Source organism: Labrus mixtus, chromosome 16 (assembly GCF_963584025.1).
Source record: "Labrus mixtus chromosome 16, fLabMix1.1, whole genome shotgun sequence".
NCBI lineage: Eukaryota > Metazoa > Chordata > Actinopteri > Labriformes > Labridae > Labrus > Labrus mixtus.
The window spans coordinates 22508901-22526051 of record NC_083627.1 but is presented as its reverse complement, the minus strand read 5'-3'; the positions used below and the strand labels follow the sequence as shown (position 1 = coordinate 22526051).

Here is a 17151-nt window from a genome sequence, read left to right as displayed (position 1 = left end):
TGCAGGAGACCCTCCACTGAAGAGCTCTGTCTCCACATGCAGTAACAAGAACCCACCATGTATACAAACACACACCAGCAGATCTGTCAAATTATTTGTGGAGTGTGTGGAGTGTGTGTTTGTGTGCGTGTGTGTGTGTGTGTGTGTGTGTGTGTGTGTGTGTGTGTGTGTGTGTGTGTGTGTGTGTGTGTGACCATTATAGGAGCCACCAGTCTTGTGGTGGTGATGATGTGGAAACTCCGCAGGGGAAAAAGAGGAGGACGGCTTTGATTGCATTCTGCTCTTTTGTTTGGTACTTTGAGACAGACCTTGAAGTCCCCACAGCGTCTTTACCGTGCACGAGGTCTCTCAGTGGGGTAAGATTAGACTTTGGTGGCTTCCTCTGGTTGCGGCAGTGCTCCCTGTCTCTCCTCCGGGCTGAGTTAGTATTGGATTACAGGTTCACACGCTCGCTCGCAGACCGCCCGTCGCCCCGACCAATTGCTCCATTCATTCCAGCGCCGGAGACGGCCGCCGGCCTCTGATTGGTTATCAGCGCCGGTTAGGGAACTTTCCCACGGCCAGCGCGTGCTGACAGCCGGCCAGCCACTCCTCATCACCACCGGGACACACACGAGGAGGAGGTGGGAGGGGGGAGGGGGGGAGGGGGGGCAAGTCACGGACCGAAAGTCCATTGGACCGCTGTCAAAGTTTCTCCAAAGATCTTCTATGCATTGAAAGATGACTCACTCCAGCGGCTAGTGCGTAGACTGTAAAAAGAGTGTCACAAACATGATCTTAACTTTGCAGGAAAAGGCCTGACTGGCACATGGGAGGATTGAATTGTCTTTAAAAGGCTAATGAATCAAAAAATTTAGACATAGTTTTTGCCAATAAAATAGGCCTACTTGACATAAGCAATGAAGATGTCTTCAATCTTTGGTTTATGTGCAGGATGTCTACATGGTCTTTTCGGGGTGTCAATTCATCTTAGATGAGCATAAGTAATCTTTGTGTTGTCTTGAAAGATTATGCTATGTTTGAGTTAGAAAGTGTTAATAAAAAAAGAGCCTTATCGGGAAATAATTACAAAGATGTTGATCTGAAAAAGCCAATTTAAATGTCACTATCGATAGAGTGGGTTAATCTCCAAATTTTTCTTGAACTTGGATGAAGAATCAAGCCACTAAGCTTGAGCTCCTCTGAGAAAATGCTCTGAATCTTTTAAACATATCACACATCTGTTAAAAAAAAAATAGACCAGAATCTCAAATTGGAAACAAGCACCATGCTGGTTTGAGAAAAAATGGAAATACAAACATTTTAAATGTAATGACATAGGATCAACATTTCTCTTGAAAAAGGTCACAGAATGTAATAGAAATACATCCAGGACAGCCACAGGGTGGACAAAGTGTTTACTTAAAGCTTTTAAACTTTTGCAAAAAAACAAGTGGAGAAAGTGCAAAGTAAATATGAGCATTCGTAGGATCTATTCATAAAACCTGGACAACTTTTCAAAACATTTATTTCCTGGTAAGAGTAAATGAAAGTGTTTTCAAAGTTAGATAGAAGACTTCTGATCTCTCTGGCAGTCATCCTTCTGTAGTGAGAGGTCTTACCTTTTTGTTTCCTCCCTGAATTTGTCCAAGCGCACTGATGTGTGTTTGGGCCAACTGCACTGTCACTCAAACTCGCTCCCGCTTTGTGATTGGCTGCATTGCCGAGAGTCTCCGCCTCTCCTGGCTGGCTCCACAGTTGAAATGACACCGTGGGAAAGCTGAGCGCTTCAAACAGAGAGACGCTCCGGGCAAACCTGGGCAGACGCACTTCAGACGCAGACACAACAGGTTCTCTGAAGGACTATTGTGGACTCAATCAAAAATGAAACGGAATCACGACTTTAGCTCCTCGGACAGCGAGCTGGATGAGACTATTGAGGTGGAGAAAGAAAGCGCGGATGAGAATGGGTGAGTTATTTTAGCCCTAACGTGATAGCTATGCTTGACTCTTTGTAGATTTAATATAAACGAAACACATGGGAAAGTTCATTTTGATGAAGTCTCACTGTTTCATCTCTTTCAGGAATATCAGCTCTCCCCTGGGTTCAATGTCTCCCACTACATCCACTCAGGTGCAGGCAAGGAAAAGACGTCGAGGAGTAAGTAGCCTACATTAAATGAAAAAAAAAAAAAAAAAAAAACGTGTTTGAGTTTGAGCATGTTGCAAAGTTTGGATGAAACTAATCAAATAATGTTTTTCTTCACTTCAGATAATTGAGAAACGTCGCCGTGACAGGATCAACAACAGCCTCAGCGAGCTCCGCAGGCTCGTTCCCAGCGCTTTCGAAAAACAGGTGAGCAACAGCCCACCATCTCGACTTCATTATCAACTTCTCAGAATCCATTTAAAGCCCCAAAATATGGCACCACTTCTCCTTTTGTATGCAATTATTTTACATCTTAATTGTCTCCTCCTCACTTGAAGGGCTCAGCCAAACTGGAAAAGGCAGAGATTTTGCAGATGACTGTTGACCATCTGAAGATGCTTCACGCTGCTGGAGGCAAAGGTATGTCTGGGATCCATTAGGTGTTTAAGGTGTTGAAGAATCGTGTGGGAAAAAAAAGAAAGAAAAAAATGAAAAGAGGGGGAAATCTGGAGTAGATAACTTTGTGCCTAATTTCCCATTCTGTAATTTAAAAGGATGAATAATGAAAAGGAGAGGCCAGCTAGTCTGGCAGGTTTTAATTAATAATAATAATAATAATAATAATAATAATTATTTCAACAAAGCTTGTTTTCTAGTGTGCAGTTGAGGTGACTCATTTGCTGTCCTCCTGTCCTCTCACCAGGTTATTTTGATGCCCATGCCCTGGCGATGGACTACCGGGGTCTTGGTTTTCGGGAGTGTTTGGCTGAGACGGCTCGCTACCTGAGCATCATCGAAGGCTTAGATGGCACAGACCCTCTGCGGCTCCGCCTGGTCTCCCACCTGAACAACTACGCCAGCCAGAGGGAGGCTCACTCCGGCCTGAGCCACCTAGCGTGGGGCTCCGCGTTCGGGTCCCCTCCCGCCCACCTCACGCACCCCCTCCTCCTGCAGCACCAACAAGGGGCCACTTTGGCAGCTTTACCCCGCAGTGCCACCAGCAGCCCTCAAACTCCTCTGTCAACAACATCCACTTCATCCACCTCCTCCTCCTCTTCTTCTTCTTCATCATCATCGTTGGTTGCAGAGACTCACGTCCCGGGAAGGCGCAGCGGCAGCGCCACCCCCCACTCAGATCAAGGCCCACTCCGGGTTCCCCACACCACTGCTGGTTCGGCCTCTGTCTCACACCCTGCTCTGGTCCCCTCAACCTCCAAGCTCTCCCCTCCTCTCCTGTCCTCCCTCTCGGCGTTCCCCTTCCCCTTCAGCGCCTTCCCCCTCCTCTCCCCTGCTACCGCCATCAGCCCTCCAGCTCCGACCTCCAGCGTTGGGAAACCGTACAGACCGTGGGGGATGGAGATAGGAGCGTTCTGACTAAGGTGAAAACCTTCCACGACTTCTGCATAAAGACTCACTTTACTCCCCGGCTGAGCTGGACTTTTAAACGGACAAGACTTTATATTTTTCTCAGCTAAGAAAGTTCTATTTTTTCTATGATGTTGACATCCCAAATAGCTATAGGATTTTTATTTTCTTGCTAATGTATTGTGTTTTGTATAGACGGAAAAAAAAAAAAGCGAGGAGGGAGACCACGACTAAAAAAAGCAACAATGATTTATTGTGATTGATCTGAGTTCCTGCCCACCCCTCTAGAAGTTTCACCCACTGTTCTCAGCCTATCAGGATCACAGCTTTTCCAGATGGTCAAGCACTCCTCGCCCATCAAGTTCCTGGGTGAAACTTCTCCCCCTCTTTATTGTTTTCCCCTCTAAGTTGAAACAGCCAGTGTTAGTGCCCTGGTTACATACAGAGTTGGAGGGGGGGGGGGGGGGGGGGGGGGGGAGTGAAAGGAGGGCCTGAGGTGGTCGAGAGTCACCCCCTTTTTAAAGCATTTTATGGGCTGGAATAACCGAAACCAGCTGTTTGTTTGACTCAATACTGGGAACAGAAGTTAGCTACCAGCTTGCTTGAAATAAACATAACCATGATTTACACAAAGCCTCATATGGTGCGTTGTTTAAGCTTCATTCCTTAGGTTTCCTCTGTACTGTAAATGTCTTCCTTTACAAATGGGGCTTCATATGTGTTTTTTTTTAACACCAATTTCAAGCAGCCTTCCACATTTCTCATGTAACAGGTGTTTGCATTGTTTTAAATCATCCTGTCTGTAAGTTGTTTTCTTGTACAAGTTTAAAGTAGCAGCGTCAGTAATCATCAAAAAAATAACTTTTATTTTTTTTTAGGCTTCACATCAGTTAAACAAGGCAATAGAGCTCCTTTTAAAAACACTAACTCCTGCTTACCCTCTGATTCTTTGGTTTCTACTGGTAATCCTCACTTTACGTTTGTATATTTGATGGTTGTAAAAAAGCTCAAGCAAGCACATACGAATCAGATTGTTCAGCCTTTTTTTTTTAAAGCTGTTGCTTGTGGTGATGACATCATCCCTGTAATAAAAGAGTTCAGATAAATCACTTGTGGCTTTTATGGCATCTTTTGTACGTGTGCATTTGCATGTCTGTTTGAGCTTGATTGACAGTGTGCATATGGTTAAAAATAATTTTTATTTGCATGTTTGCATCTATATTTATATCTGTGAGTGTGTGTGAGTGTGTGTGTGTGTGTGTGTGTGTGCGTGTGTGTGTGTGTGTGTGTGTGGGTGTGTGTGTGTGTATGTGTGTGTGGGTGCACTGGCAGTATGTGTCAATGCATTGGTATCAGATGAGGCTGCTTGTTTCTCTCAGCGGCCCTCTTGTGTGTGCACAGGAAACCATTAACAAGGAGGGGATATCCTGGACAATAGCAGCCCGGCTGGCCCCATGCACCGCGTGGGAACTAAAGGAGGAGGAAAGAAGGAGTGAGGGATGGTTGGAAGAGGATGAAGAAGGAGAGGAAGAAGGGAGGGATGTGGAGCACAGAGTAGAAAAATGGAGCAGGAGAGGGGGAAGAAAAGAACGGGACAAGGGGGATCAAAAGGAGAGAGAGGGGGACGGGAAAAAAAACGGTGAGAAAGGAAGTGTGCACAGAACACTTTTGTCCCTTTGCCATCGTTTCAGCTCGCACCAGCTGCACCCTCTGTTCTCAACTCCTACACGCCGTCCCCTCTTCTTCTTCTAATCCGAAACACTCCAGCCAAAATATCCCTCTCTCTTTCATCTTTCTCTAAAAACGTACACTCCCCTCTTTCCCTTTTGTCGTCTTGCGTCATTTCTCCTTAACCTTGTTCCTCTAGTACTAAAGCTGAGGAAGGGCCAGGTAGTGATGTAAGCTTCACTGCAGCCAAAAAAATGACAAGGTCAATGAGATTTTAGAGCTGAGACAACTTATCTTTTGTCTCCCCCTGCTGGTCATAAGTGGTACTTCATGTACAGGGATCCTAAAAATATGGACACTTTGGAAGGGCCGAGGAAGGTGTTAGGAGACGTGCTTAGATTTATTTACTGAATTAAAAGTAACCAAAGCAAAAATTTAACAATATTCTGTTAAGTAGAAAGTAGTTAACTTCATAAAATGCACTGTTTCCGCCTTTTATTTATTAAGTAGCCTGTGTTCATGTTTCTAGCCATATAATTATTATATTGATCTTTATACATTTTAAAAACTAAACATTCGTCTACTTTCACATATAGTAATTTAGCATTGTCCTAGTGTTATCTTTGCTTTATATAAATTCAAATCTTAACATTATTGTATTGTCTTTTTTATCCAACTATGTATTAATTTTAATATCTTATTGCTTTTGTGTCATATTTTCTTTTTTCATTTTTATATATATATTTTTTTTAATTCTTATTGGTGTGCGTTAGTCTCTCAATGATTTTATAAACTACTTTTTCGTCAATAACTTTTCTGCACTCTTGTAAAGCACTTTGAATTGCAATTTAATTTGTCTGAAAGGTACTATATAAATAAAGTTTGATTGATTCATTGATCTTGCAACACTGCACGTCTCACACTGCTTTGTGTCGTCTTGACTTCTTGATGGAAGCAACAATTTGGGATGCGGTTTTATTTAATTGAAGCAGAAATGTGAACCAGGATGACGGTTGATATTGAATCTAGATTTTATAGAGCAGGCTTTTTTAGACTTTGCTGATTGTAAAGCCAATGGATACAAGCGGTGATTCTAAGCATTACAAAAATGAAAAAACATAAATTGAAAGATACATTTTTAAACTCAGTCCCTGAAGAGTAATGATGGCATTTTCTCCTGTTTACTTATTTAAAGAGACAGCACAGATTAATTATTCATTGTAAAGATTGTAGCCTAATTAACAAAGAAAACAACATTTAGTTGATTCCCTGATGATACATGCTCTGGTATCTGAAAGAAGTCACACTCAAAAGGCAGTTTCATTCACTGAACCCCAAACCTTTATTAACCACTGCTTGCTCACAAAGATATACGTGGAGAGGGGGAAACACACAGATGGACAGAGGAGAGAGAGAGAAAGAGAGAGAGAGAGAGAGGCAGGTAGGATGACCACTGTCTGTGATGATCTTTTGACAGTTTTTTTACACACTGTAATGGTTTACACTTCACCTGATCAATATCAACATGGCACATACATTCTTTTATCTATCCGCCCTCTCTGAAATACACACACACACACACTCACACACTTCTATGGGCCTTTACCGTGCGTGCGTGTCACCGACAGGCTTCAGCAACCCCTGCTTACAAACTTTTTTGGATACTTTAATACACTCATATACACCTTTACAGATGGAAATACTGTTCTCATGGATCATCGTTGCAGCGATACCTGTTATGGCTTCAATATCTTTCTTGTGCCAACTTTGCAGCGGACGTTTACAGTGGAGTGAAGTGCAATGATTCCAGTCAGTGCTGCTGATGTTGAGCACTACTCTAGCCTTTTATGAAACGGAGCAAGATTGATTTATTTGTTTTTTTTTCTCCCTATTAGATTCACAGTAACAAGTTTGATATTGGGTGAAAGTTTTTATGCATTCCAGCGTTCCTTAATCCTAGTTGTGTTTTTATTACAGTAACATGTGGTTGAGTTGTGATTGGATGCTTGTTTCAGAGGAATATAAGAGGGCACTGGTCGGGGATGTTCTGTGAGCTTTTTTCCAGTGCCAGATGGACAGAATTTAGCAAGCTCCAAACTGAGCTCTGTGCTATGATTGGCTAAACGCCTGCCCATGTGGAGAGCGTGTGAGTGAGTGATTCTACAGTATGTATGTGATGAGATGAAGAGGTTGCAGACGGAGGGGAAGATGGAGGGAAGGATGGGCTCATTAAATGCTATAGTGTTCTCCTCATCTACTTCAGAGGATTGGATGTGCAGTGATGGCCTGCAGTCCCCACAGGAAGCAAACTGTCCCCTTTTCTTCTGCCAATTTTCCTGCACTGGTCCCTCACTAATTGGAACATTGGCAAAAAAAAACGGATGGAAAATCACTCGGACCAAGCAGGGATCTGATTTTTGTTTCCGAAAACCGCAGGGTCAAATGAGTGAGTAGCCACTAGAAGGGATTTTAGGGAACGGAGCCAGGATACAGGGGGCCTTGTGAGGACTCAGCCAATCACAACAAACATCAGCTAGCTGGCAAACTCACAACAAACACCTAGGCCTGAAAAGATCATCAGGCTGAAATGAAGGAACCAATAAAAACATGAAAATGAACAAATAATTACATCCATATATATGCAAGGAGAGGAAACTTATATAGAAAAAAATGGCACACTGCAATCAATACTTTTGCTGCTTGTATCGTACTGTATATAACAAAAAAAGAAGTATTTACAAAAACCAATACCCACTGTCGCTTCTCAATTTGATTTTTCTTTTCTTGTCATTCGAAACGGAGCAAAAACATTCTTTTTTTGGAAGAGTGGGTGGGAGACATTAATTTTTCCTTCCCTTTTTTTTAAAATGATTTTTTTGCTTTTTTTTTTCCCACCCCCAACCTCATTTGAACCTCCCACTGTCTCGGGGTGGCGTCTCAGGCGGTGGTAGTTTCCTAGAATTATGGGGGAGTATGGCAGGGGGGGGGTTTGAGAGGTGGGTATATGCTGGATAAGGTGGGGAGAGAGAGAGGGGTGTTCTTCAGGGTCGGGGAAGTGGCTGTGGGTTGGTGGGTGGGGTTTGGGGGTTGGGATGTTGAACCTGTTGGGGCTTCTCACGCTGTCACTTCTTCTCTCAACTCCTTGTTCTTGCGCACCTCCTGAGCGTGCCTCTCCTGAAAGAAAAACACAAATTGAATTTCTACTCTCAGCGCTTTTCTGACAACATTTCTCTTATTTGACCTTTGCAGTGACAAGCTACTTAATTTTCCGTTCCTGCCTCCAGTCCTCCTCTCTCCCACTCACATTATTCTTTATCTCCCACCCTTCAAGCACAAGATTGTATCTTTGTCAGCCTCCTCTATGCTTTCTTTTTACAGCGGTCAAGCAGGTGTACCAGCCTTTCTTACCCTCTGTTTCTTTCCTAGATGTGCCTAATCTTACTTATCTTCTCCCCTTTTCCCACTCTGCACACAGAGCCAGCTGCACAAGCACAACCTTAGCTTAGACTTGACCTAACAAACATATTAGTGTGAAGTATGTGAAGATCTATACATTTTATTTGAATTAAAAACTGGTTGTATCACACTGTTTAGCTTACCTAGAGTAACTCAAACAAAGCCATCTGAAGAAACTGACAATGCTAAAGTTAGCTTGCTAACTTTCAGACTGAACGAGTTAGCTAAAGGAATACACTCACATATCTATGCATAAACATGATAATAATACTGCTAAATATGTTACCTGTGAAGATGTGCATTTTCATACCTACATTACTGAACATAAAACGTTTCGAGTAGATTAGCATCAGTTAGCAACATCTACGTCTAACTCCTTATGTACAGTAGGTCTATTGTAAAAACATGTAGCATTAATGTTGTAGCTTGTGAGGCATTTGACTTGACCTCTCTGAATATTGTATTCTAGCTACCAGGCTAGGCTTGTAGACATTTTACTGGTACAACAGAAGCACATTAAGTGCTTTATTTACTACATAAGACACTATGCCAAGAAATAAATATATGAATAGTTTAATGGAAATTTGAATAACTAACACTGTGTTGAAGACTTGAGAGAGCATTTAGAACTAACTTTTATTAATTCCACTGTACTGGCAATAAAACAGATAGTGATCTTAATAAAACACAGTTAAATTCCAGATTATTTGAATAACTGTGAGAAGGGTTTTGAGATTTTTGACCTAGGAGTAGACTATCGATGTTTCTAGCTTCTCACCCTCTCCTGCAGGCGGTCCATCATGGCCGCCAGGTAAGCCAGCCGATTCTCCTCGTTCTGCTCCATCTTCATCTGGAGCTTCTCCTCGGCCATGCGGCTGAAGTTGCTGTTCTCCTCCATGGCCTTCAGCAGCACATCGCGCTCATGCTCCCGCTTCTCAGCCAGGGCCTGGAGTACCTGCGCCTCCTGGGACTGCGGGAGGGAGGGTGAGGAGAAACGGGCGGCAGATAGAATGAGCCGGAGGGTAAAGGTCGATAGCGGGACACTGATTTACAGAAAACCAATTATTGATTTTTCTTTAGAATTAAGCAGGAGTCAGAGCAGCTGCAACTAAACAGAATAATACATTAATGATAAGCATGAGATGGCTTCTTATCTTGCCACCTTCATCAGCTTCTGGTATGTAAAACACTTATATTGTTCACATATGTCTGACTTACAGTATTGTTTAAAAAAAAGCCGTCAAACTGTGTTATTGATCATGTGATTGATTCGTTGGTGGGTTAATGGATTTGTCAGCTGCCTTACTGACTTATGAACATTCAAATCAATGAGTTGCAGGAATTAGCCGGTGTCAGAGTAGATTTTTTCCGGCAGTTTTGTGGCTGCAGTAAAGCACAAATGAACCAAACGACCAGCAATTTAATCACATAGATGACAAGGAAATAAGTCATCACAGCATACCAGTGATAGTTTGTTACATTTCTCTGATTTGGTTCAGAAACTGTTTAGTTTTCAGTGTACATAAAGCTATTATTGGCTTTTTATTTGTTGTTTAGACAAAGTCAGACATGGCAGCTGGGTGCAGTGAAATTGATTGGAAGCATCCTTACTCTCCTCCGGTCCTCAGCTGCCTCCAGTTTCTTCTGGATGTCCTCCAGGGAAACGTCCCTCTTTGGGGGGGTGGTGACGCAGTGGGTGACATCAGACACGGGGGAGGACGGCTTTAAGATCACCTCAAAGGCCTGGCCTGAGGCTCGCTTGTTAATGGGCTTGATGTCCAGGTCTGCTTGTGTGCGTGGACATTTACAAGGAACACAGACGGAGAGAGAGAAAAGAAAGAAAATCCCTTTGATGCCTCCGTTTGACTTTTGTAATTAAGTTTGATTAATAAGGAAGAAAATTATTAAATATGTGATTACCTTCGAAGTCACCCATGATGTTTTTACGGGTCTCGGGGTACAGACAAGAGCAGATGAGTGAGAGAACTGAAATCTCCTTCATCTTCTCTTTGTAAGCTGTGAAGGCAAATAAAAGAAAACAAATGTTTGTTACTGTCACGTCTTTATACACACTGATGAAACACACATAGAACATAGAGGACATATTATTAACCTACTAACACACAAACAAAAAGATGAAGCATCATTAACCCACTTCCACCTCCACAGGAGGCCCTTGATGTATGTAACCAGATTTTTTTTGGCCCATGATTATTCATCAGATCCACCAAAAGAGAAAGTCATCAAAGGCAGTGTCTGCAGCTGAAGCATTCTGGGTTTTTCGAGGCATTTCGCAGCCTTTGTTTCCTCAGTGAGGCGAGCAGGATGGATGTGTCCTTGTTTGGCCTAATTTTCCCAAACACCCAAGATGCTGCCTTTCCCCACAGGATTCTCCACACATCATTAGCAATGCATTTCATTTTGGTCTATTATTTATTAACGTCGCCAGACCAACGCCCTATTATTGTCCTAAAGCAAGCTCTGCAGCTAACACCAAAAAAAAAACCCAACACTGATTTATTTTTTGCTTTTGAGGAAATTAGGAAGGTTGAGAAGCCTGGATTTGCGATGGATTTGGGGGATTCTCTGAGTTTTTCTTATCTTTGTTGTTTTGGCTTTTGGAGAGAAAGCTATAAGCCAAAGATTTAGCTTATCAGCAAAATACAGCGATATGACTTTCCTTCCCCTGGTGCATTAATGGCCCATAAAGTAAACAACAGTGATGCAAAGTCGGCATCATATTATACTTGCTGTATCTGGCAACCTGCATTAAGCTCAATATGTAGGAACAAAGTGCTCCAAAGGGCAGACGGGCAAAAAAAGGAAAGAAAAGAAAAAGGAAAGGAAAGAATAACCTATCTTGTCTAACCTTGATTTTTCATTCTTGTGTTTTTTTTGGCACCTGCTACTTGGTAATATGAGCCCAGAGTTCAGCAGTAGTCCCTGCAGGGAGAACGGCAAAAAATATCTGCAACTCACTGCAGGTAGTGAAATACTCTGCTTGTCCTGAAAAGGTGCACTGCCTCATAGAAGAGATTTGCATGCCTACTGTCATAAAAAGGTACTATCCATCACCTATAGCACATGCCTGCGGGGCTCAAATGTGCCACATTGATTCATGATTCGCAGCACGCTACAGTAGCAAAGCCAGAAATGAGATTTAGTTTGGAAAAGCTTCTCCATGGTGGAGTTCAGTGTACAGTATGATTAATCCAAATCCTCCCCCGTACTCATTTTCCCTTCACTCGTCTTTTTCTCTCTCTCTGTGTCTCGCTTTCTGCCCTGCAGACTGGCAGACGCCACGGTAATGTGATCAACTCTCAGATGTAGCTCTCACTACTCTCTGATGGCCTTGTTAACCCTTTCCCTGAGGAGGAAGTGAGAGAGGGTGTGAGCGTCGAAGCGGGTGAAAAAAAAAAGTGGAAGAAGATTAAGGTGGAGTTTGGCAGAGAAGCAGAAAATATTAAGATTTCTCTCAGATGAAAAGAAAAAAGTAGATGGACGAAGATGGAGAAAAAAGATTGCGGCAACTTTCTGAAATTCACAGACAGGAGGGAGGATTTAAAAAAATAAAAAATAAAAATCAGCAAAACGGGACAGCTCCCAGTGGGATTCACAGCCACCATAAACGCCCCCAGGACCGCCTAATGGAAGCCACCGCCTCAGGTGGATGCTGCTTTAGTTTGTAATTAGCCGACCATACCATTTCTACTGACGAGAGGGGAGGGGGGGCCATTTGGGGGCTTGTCATAGTCTCATTAAGTGTGTGTGTACATGTCAAGACCACAGCAGCCATTTTCTCCCACTCACAGCCCCACTTGACAGCTGAAGACTCAAACAGTTAACAATCCAGTGGAGCAGCTAATTTACTTGAAGTGCTTATGGAGCAGATCAGCAGAGATTGTTGTTTAGTGGCTGCCAGGCTCTGGGTGGAGCCTTTTTCTGTGTTCAATAATGGCATCAAACTGATGATTTACAGATTGATTTCTAGTCTAAGGCGACACCTATTCTTATTGCTTCTTGATCTTTTCTACTTATTAGTTAATTGTTAAGATAGAACTTCAGAAATACAGTCTAAACTCCAATATGGTTATTCCCGACCCCTAAGCTCGGACTTCCTGATTAAAAATGACTTTAAGTCGTAGGTCCTGATTGTCAATTTGTAATCGATAGATTGACAAGTTGTTCCAGTTGTTTTCTACTTTGCGTCGTCATATTCCAGAAGAATAAACTTGGTTTTTACTATTTGACCTGTATCAGAGTACGTTCTTTTCCATCCTGGATGATAAGCGTTCCTGTAAATTGAGACTGCGATCTAACGCTGAGCCATGGAGTTTTTCTTTTATATCCCTAATCAAAAATATATGAGATTCTCTGCTGAGCAAAAAAATAAAAATCTTGAAATTGTAGCTGTATTTCTCCTGAGAGGACCAATCTCCTCCTCCTGTAACTGCTGTAGTAATAAGCTCATTCCCAGCGGATCAGCCGCATAAAAAAAAAAAAAAAAAAAAAAGACAAATGATCCTGATTGAATTTCAAAGCAGAAAGAGCCCAGAGACGATTATCAGTTCAAACACTCTGGCTGGAATTCAGATTCTTATATATCAACCTGAGGTGAGACAAATGGAGACAGAGATGTCACCACTTTTGATGATTCCACTACACTCCTTTGCAGGCTGGTTTGAAGACGACAGAGAGAGCTGCTCCTCCGGCCCTGACCACAGACACACAGCCAGCAACCTGCATCCTTCCTCTTTCAATCAATCAGCCAGAGAGCACAGATCATCAATAACGACCTATTCCTCCTCCTCCCCCGCCGCAAGCATCCCCTGCACCTCCTGCACCCCCCCCCCCCCCATCTCTTCTGTTGCTGATGCTTTCTCCCTCTCAAACCCTGTGCTCTCTCTCTCTCTCCATTTTCTCCCACTCTCTCTGCATCTCCTGGGATCATAAATTCGGCGTTAGCACAAAACCACCACACTTCTGTTTCCTACTTTTCTTCCTTTTTTTTGTCTCACTCCCTGTGAACCTATTTTCTCTTCATCTCTGAAAAGGGCCCAACCCCCACTGCAGGCACTGAAACAGAAAATTGAGAAAATGTGCTATGTGAAAAAAAAATCCCAAAGATACTGTAGACGAGGCTGGGAGCAAAGTGCCCCGTGTATCACAATGTTTTCTGCCCTCCTGGGTGCCATAGCAAAGCCGCAGTATTGGCTTGGCATCTGTGTTCAGCACATACTGGCACTTTACGGCATGGCCACCCGGCAACAGCAAAAATTGGCTATTAAAGGAAACATTATGGCACCCAGATGATCGGGGGGCAGGTCCAGTCATTTAATGTAGGAGGGATGAGCCGGTGGCAAATCCCTGAACCACACCCTGAGTCTGTCTGAGGAGATCAGAGTCTAGGGCTGGAACTAAAGATCATCTTTAATCCATACATCTTTTCATTAAAACATTGATCAATCATTTTGAAAATCGAAAATCTTAAAATGACTTGTTTATTAAAGGCAAAAATCCTAACATTTAAGAAGCTGCAATAAGAGATTTTGTTCGACCTAAATTGCTGTCTTTCTACCAAAATAGCATTATTAAGATGCTGTTTTGATACAATTCATGAGTCATCCAAATGTCTCAGCTCAGAACATCGTATTACAAGTGCAGAGTGATAGCATCAAACACAGTGTGGCAGGAGGAAATAGGTTTCTGACAATTTTCTTTTTAAAAGTAAGGGTGTGAAATTCCCGGAGTTTGCTGGTTATAGCACCTGAGGATGCCATCTGCCAAACGAGGACTCGAGCTGTCATTAACTGACGTTATAGTTTTCAAAAGTGACGAACAGATGGCATAGCATCACTGCTGGATTGATGTCACCTCTTCCTTTAAGAGCAGCGGTCATCTGAACCAGGAATGGGAGTGTGCTGCATTGATCGATGGGGATCCGGGGGATAAATCAGGATGAATAATGAGTCGGGGGGAGAGCTGTGAGCTTTACGCACATGATATGAGCTTTTGCAGTGGTAGTGATGCGTATGATAAGTTGAGGAGATACAGCAGCATTTGTCATTCTTGCAAATGGTGGTATGATAATTTCCTAAGAGGCTTGTGTCTCTGTACACAAAGGAATTGATTTTAGGGCGAAGGAGCTGAGTGACCACACCTTATTGGATGAGTCAAGAGTGCATGATAAGGATCAGTAAAAGGGCTCTAAGGTCTAATGCATACAGGAGTGAGTCTTATAATACATACAGGGGGCTATTGTGCTGTTTTATCACCCTTCCACGCAGCAGTAAACTTTTAATGAAGCATATTACTTTGGAATCAAACTCCACATGCGATTTTAAATATTAAGAGCCCACATGAACTCAGTGAACCTGCAGCGTGCTGACTGCTTTCTCCCCCGAGTGTCTGCTCCCGTCCTATTCTGCCTGTCCACAGCTCACATCACCGAGAAGAGAGAAGAAGAGGAGGAGGAGGAAGAGGAGGAGGAGGAGGAAGAGGGGGGAAATAACTATGACAGTCAGGGTTTAGTAGCTGTGTGTCCCTCGGCACAGACACCAGGCACCTTATTGCTGTCTGTCTGCATGGCCCTCCATCAATCAAGAGTGTAGTCGAGCAGAAAACAAACACCGTCTCCCAGACTGGACACACATACATTAGACTTGTCGGTATGTAAACGCACAATCTTAAAAGTGTGTCCACTTTCCTTGATGTTATAAATGTCAAAAGGCTCCATATTGATTTAGTCTGCAGGTCAAATAGACCCAAGACCGCCCAGATAGTGATGAATTGAAATAATCAAATTCCTACAAATATAATCAATATATATCAAGCATGGATATCTGACACCAGGCCTGGCCTCTTCCATGACATGCAATCATATTTTATTTTTCTTCCATATCTCAATCAAATACTGACACATTCTGCTATTTTGGCCCATCATCATCTAAAATGGCCCACATTCACAGTCTGTAACCTCCCTAATAAAATTGGAGTCTGATATTTGATTTTCATCCCCAGTCTTAAATTATTCCTTCGACTGCAAAGCAATTCTGCAAAGGGATGTTTTTTTTCTCCTCCCTTTTCTCTCTCTTTCATTCATGCCTTTTGCGGTCACACCACACAGAATTTGGGGGAGCAAGCTTTACAACAACAGCAACACACAAGGATGGCCCAGTTTTCATAAGGAGATTTGATACAGTTAAATGTTTCACACCCTACCGAGAGAAAGAGCGAGAAAAGAAAAGGAGACAGAGAGAGAGAGAGCGAGAGAGCGAGAGAGAGAGAGAGAGAGAGAGAGAGAGAGAGAGAGAGAGGCTGGCTCGCTTTGAAGGGACCGGAGATGTTGGGTGGGGTCGCTGGCGCTGCATTATGCTGCACGGCTCTGAGTCAGGCAATAAGGGGGCAGGTGCGGCACGCAGACATCGACTAAATGCTGCTGTGTGATGGTAAATAGCCCCACCTGTCTCACCTTCATTCTGCTCAATAAGACAGTTAGATTGATTTTTTTTTTTTTTTAAATGCGTCACAAAAATGGCAAACTGAATCCAAACTGACTCACATTGATCGACACTCATTTTGGATTTAGCACCAGTCATTCTCCACATAAATATCCTGTATTCATTTTAGCAAAGAAAAAAAAAAAAACAAAGATTGAAAAATATGAAAATGCAGTTAAGAAACTTAATTCTTGGAGAAGTGACTTGCAGAGGAGTTTGGCCGCTCCCTCTCACCCATCCTCAGCATCCTTTTGTGCCATGGGTGTCGCCACAGCCTCTCAGCATCCTTCAAACCTGCGAAGGCGTTGGTAAATTCCCTAAAAAACATGTAGCCTAATGGAGGAAAGTGTTCAACTCACCGATAGCGGTCTTAGCCATGTCTGTACGGTGAAGCCGGGGCTGGTGGACCGGAGCAGAGTGCGTCAGTAGCTGGGTGCTGTATCTCGGGGTGAAGGGACTGCTGGTAAGGCACTGAGTCAGCAGAGACAGGGGCTGCCGGTGCGCCTGGTGGTCTGTTTTGAGCAAGTCAGTGGTAAAAAACCCAGGGCAGAGCCGGAAGTAAGAAAACTAGCCTTCAGAATAAAAGTCGTAAACAAATACACGTAGAATCCGGATGACTGATTATTTATGATATACAACTTTAAAATTTAGAAAATGTATAGATTATTTAATTGAATATGAATAAGCAACTGTTTTGATGAATGACTAACAGTTACAGTCTTTTTTTTCATACAGAAAAGCCAAACTCTTGATACAAGCTTCTATTTGTAGTCACAGGCCTTATCAAAATTACATGTTGAGATGGTTCAGGTGTCTGGTTAGGATGCCTCCTTTAAAGGTCTTCTGGGCAGGTCCAGCTGGTGGGAGATCCTGGGGTACACCCAGAATGCGCTTGGAGGTAGGGGGGCGATGATATATCCCTTCAGGCCTGGGAACGCCTCAAATAGCCCAAGAAGGAGCTAGAAAAGCTGCTGGTGATAGAGATGTCGGGAAGAACTTCTTGTCTGCTGCCACTACAAACCAGCTCCGGATAAG

General features: G+C 43.0%; 2 protein-coding genes across 3 annotated transcripts; one reads left to right on the top strand and one right to left on the bottom strand.

Annotated features, from left to right (window-relative positions):
- The first annotated feature begins 1791 nt into the window (after positions 1-1791).
- hey1 (hes-related family bHLH transcription factor with YRPW motif 1) lies at positions 1792-4602 on the top strand. Its single transcript, XM_061059022.1, has 5 exons — positions 1792-1949; positions 2065-2140; positions 2252-2335; positions 2467-2548; positions 2832-4602. The coding sequence occupies exons 1-5, from the start codon at positions 1864-1866 to the stop codon at positions 3500-3502; spliced, it is 999 nt and encodes a 332-aa protein (XP_060915005.1). The 5' UTR covers positions 1792-1863; the 3' UTR covers positions 3503-4602.
- Positions 4603-6479: 1877 nt separating this feature from the next.
- Positions 6480-16635, bottom strand: stmn2b (stathmin 2b). 2 transcript variants are annotated; one of them, XM_061059023.1, is made up of 5 exons: positions 16476-16635; positions 10538-10633; positions 10229-10404; positions 9396-9587; positions 6480-8335 (listed from the first exon to the last, which is right to left on the bottom strand). In XM_061059023.1, the coding sequence occupies exons 1-5, from the start codon at positions 16492-16494 to the stop codon at positions 8276-8278; spliced, it is 543 nt and encodes a 180-aa protein (XP_060915006.1). In that variant the 5' UTR covers positions 16495-16635; the 3' UTR covers positions 6480-8275. The 2 variants fall into 2 exon arrangements, with proteins under 2 accessions (XP_060915006.1, XP_060915007.1); XM_061059024.1 differs by having other exon boundaries at positions 10229-10401.
- Between the last annotated feature and the right edge of the window lie 516 nt (positions 16636-17151).

Excerpts from the sequence above, each read along its gene's own strand:
- hey1 (XM_061059022.1), top strand. The coding sequence starts at position 1,864 with ATGAAACGGAATCACGACTTTAGCTCCTCGGACAGCGAGCTGGATGAG. Across the intron at positions 2,336-2,466 it reads CCAGCGCTTTCGAAAAACAG|GGCTCAGCCAAACTGGAAAA; the intron begins GTGAGCAACAGC and ends CCTCACTTGAAG. Across the intron at positions 2,549-2,831 it reads TCACGCTGCTGGAGGCAAAG|GTTATTTTGATGCCCATGCC; the intron begins GTATGTCTGGGA and ends TCCTCTCACCAG.
- stmn2b (XM_061059023.1), bottom strand. Across the intron at positions 10,405-10,537 it reads CATCATGGGTGACTTCGAAG|CAGACCTGGACATCAAGCCC; the intron begins GTAATCACATAT and ends CACGCACACAAG. Across the intron at positions 9,588-10,228 it reads CAGCTGAGGACCGGAGGAGA|TCCCAGGAGGCGCAGGTACT; the intron begins GTAAGGATGCTT and ends TCCCTCCCGCAG.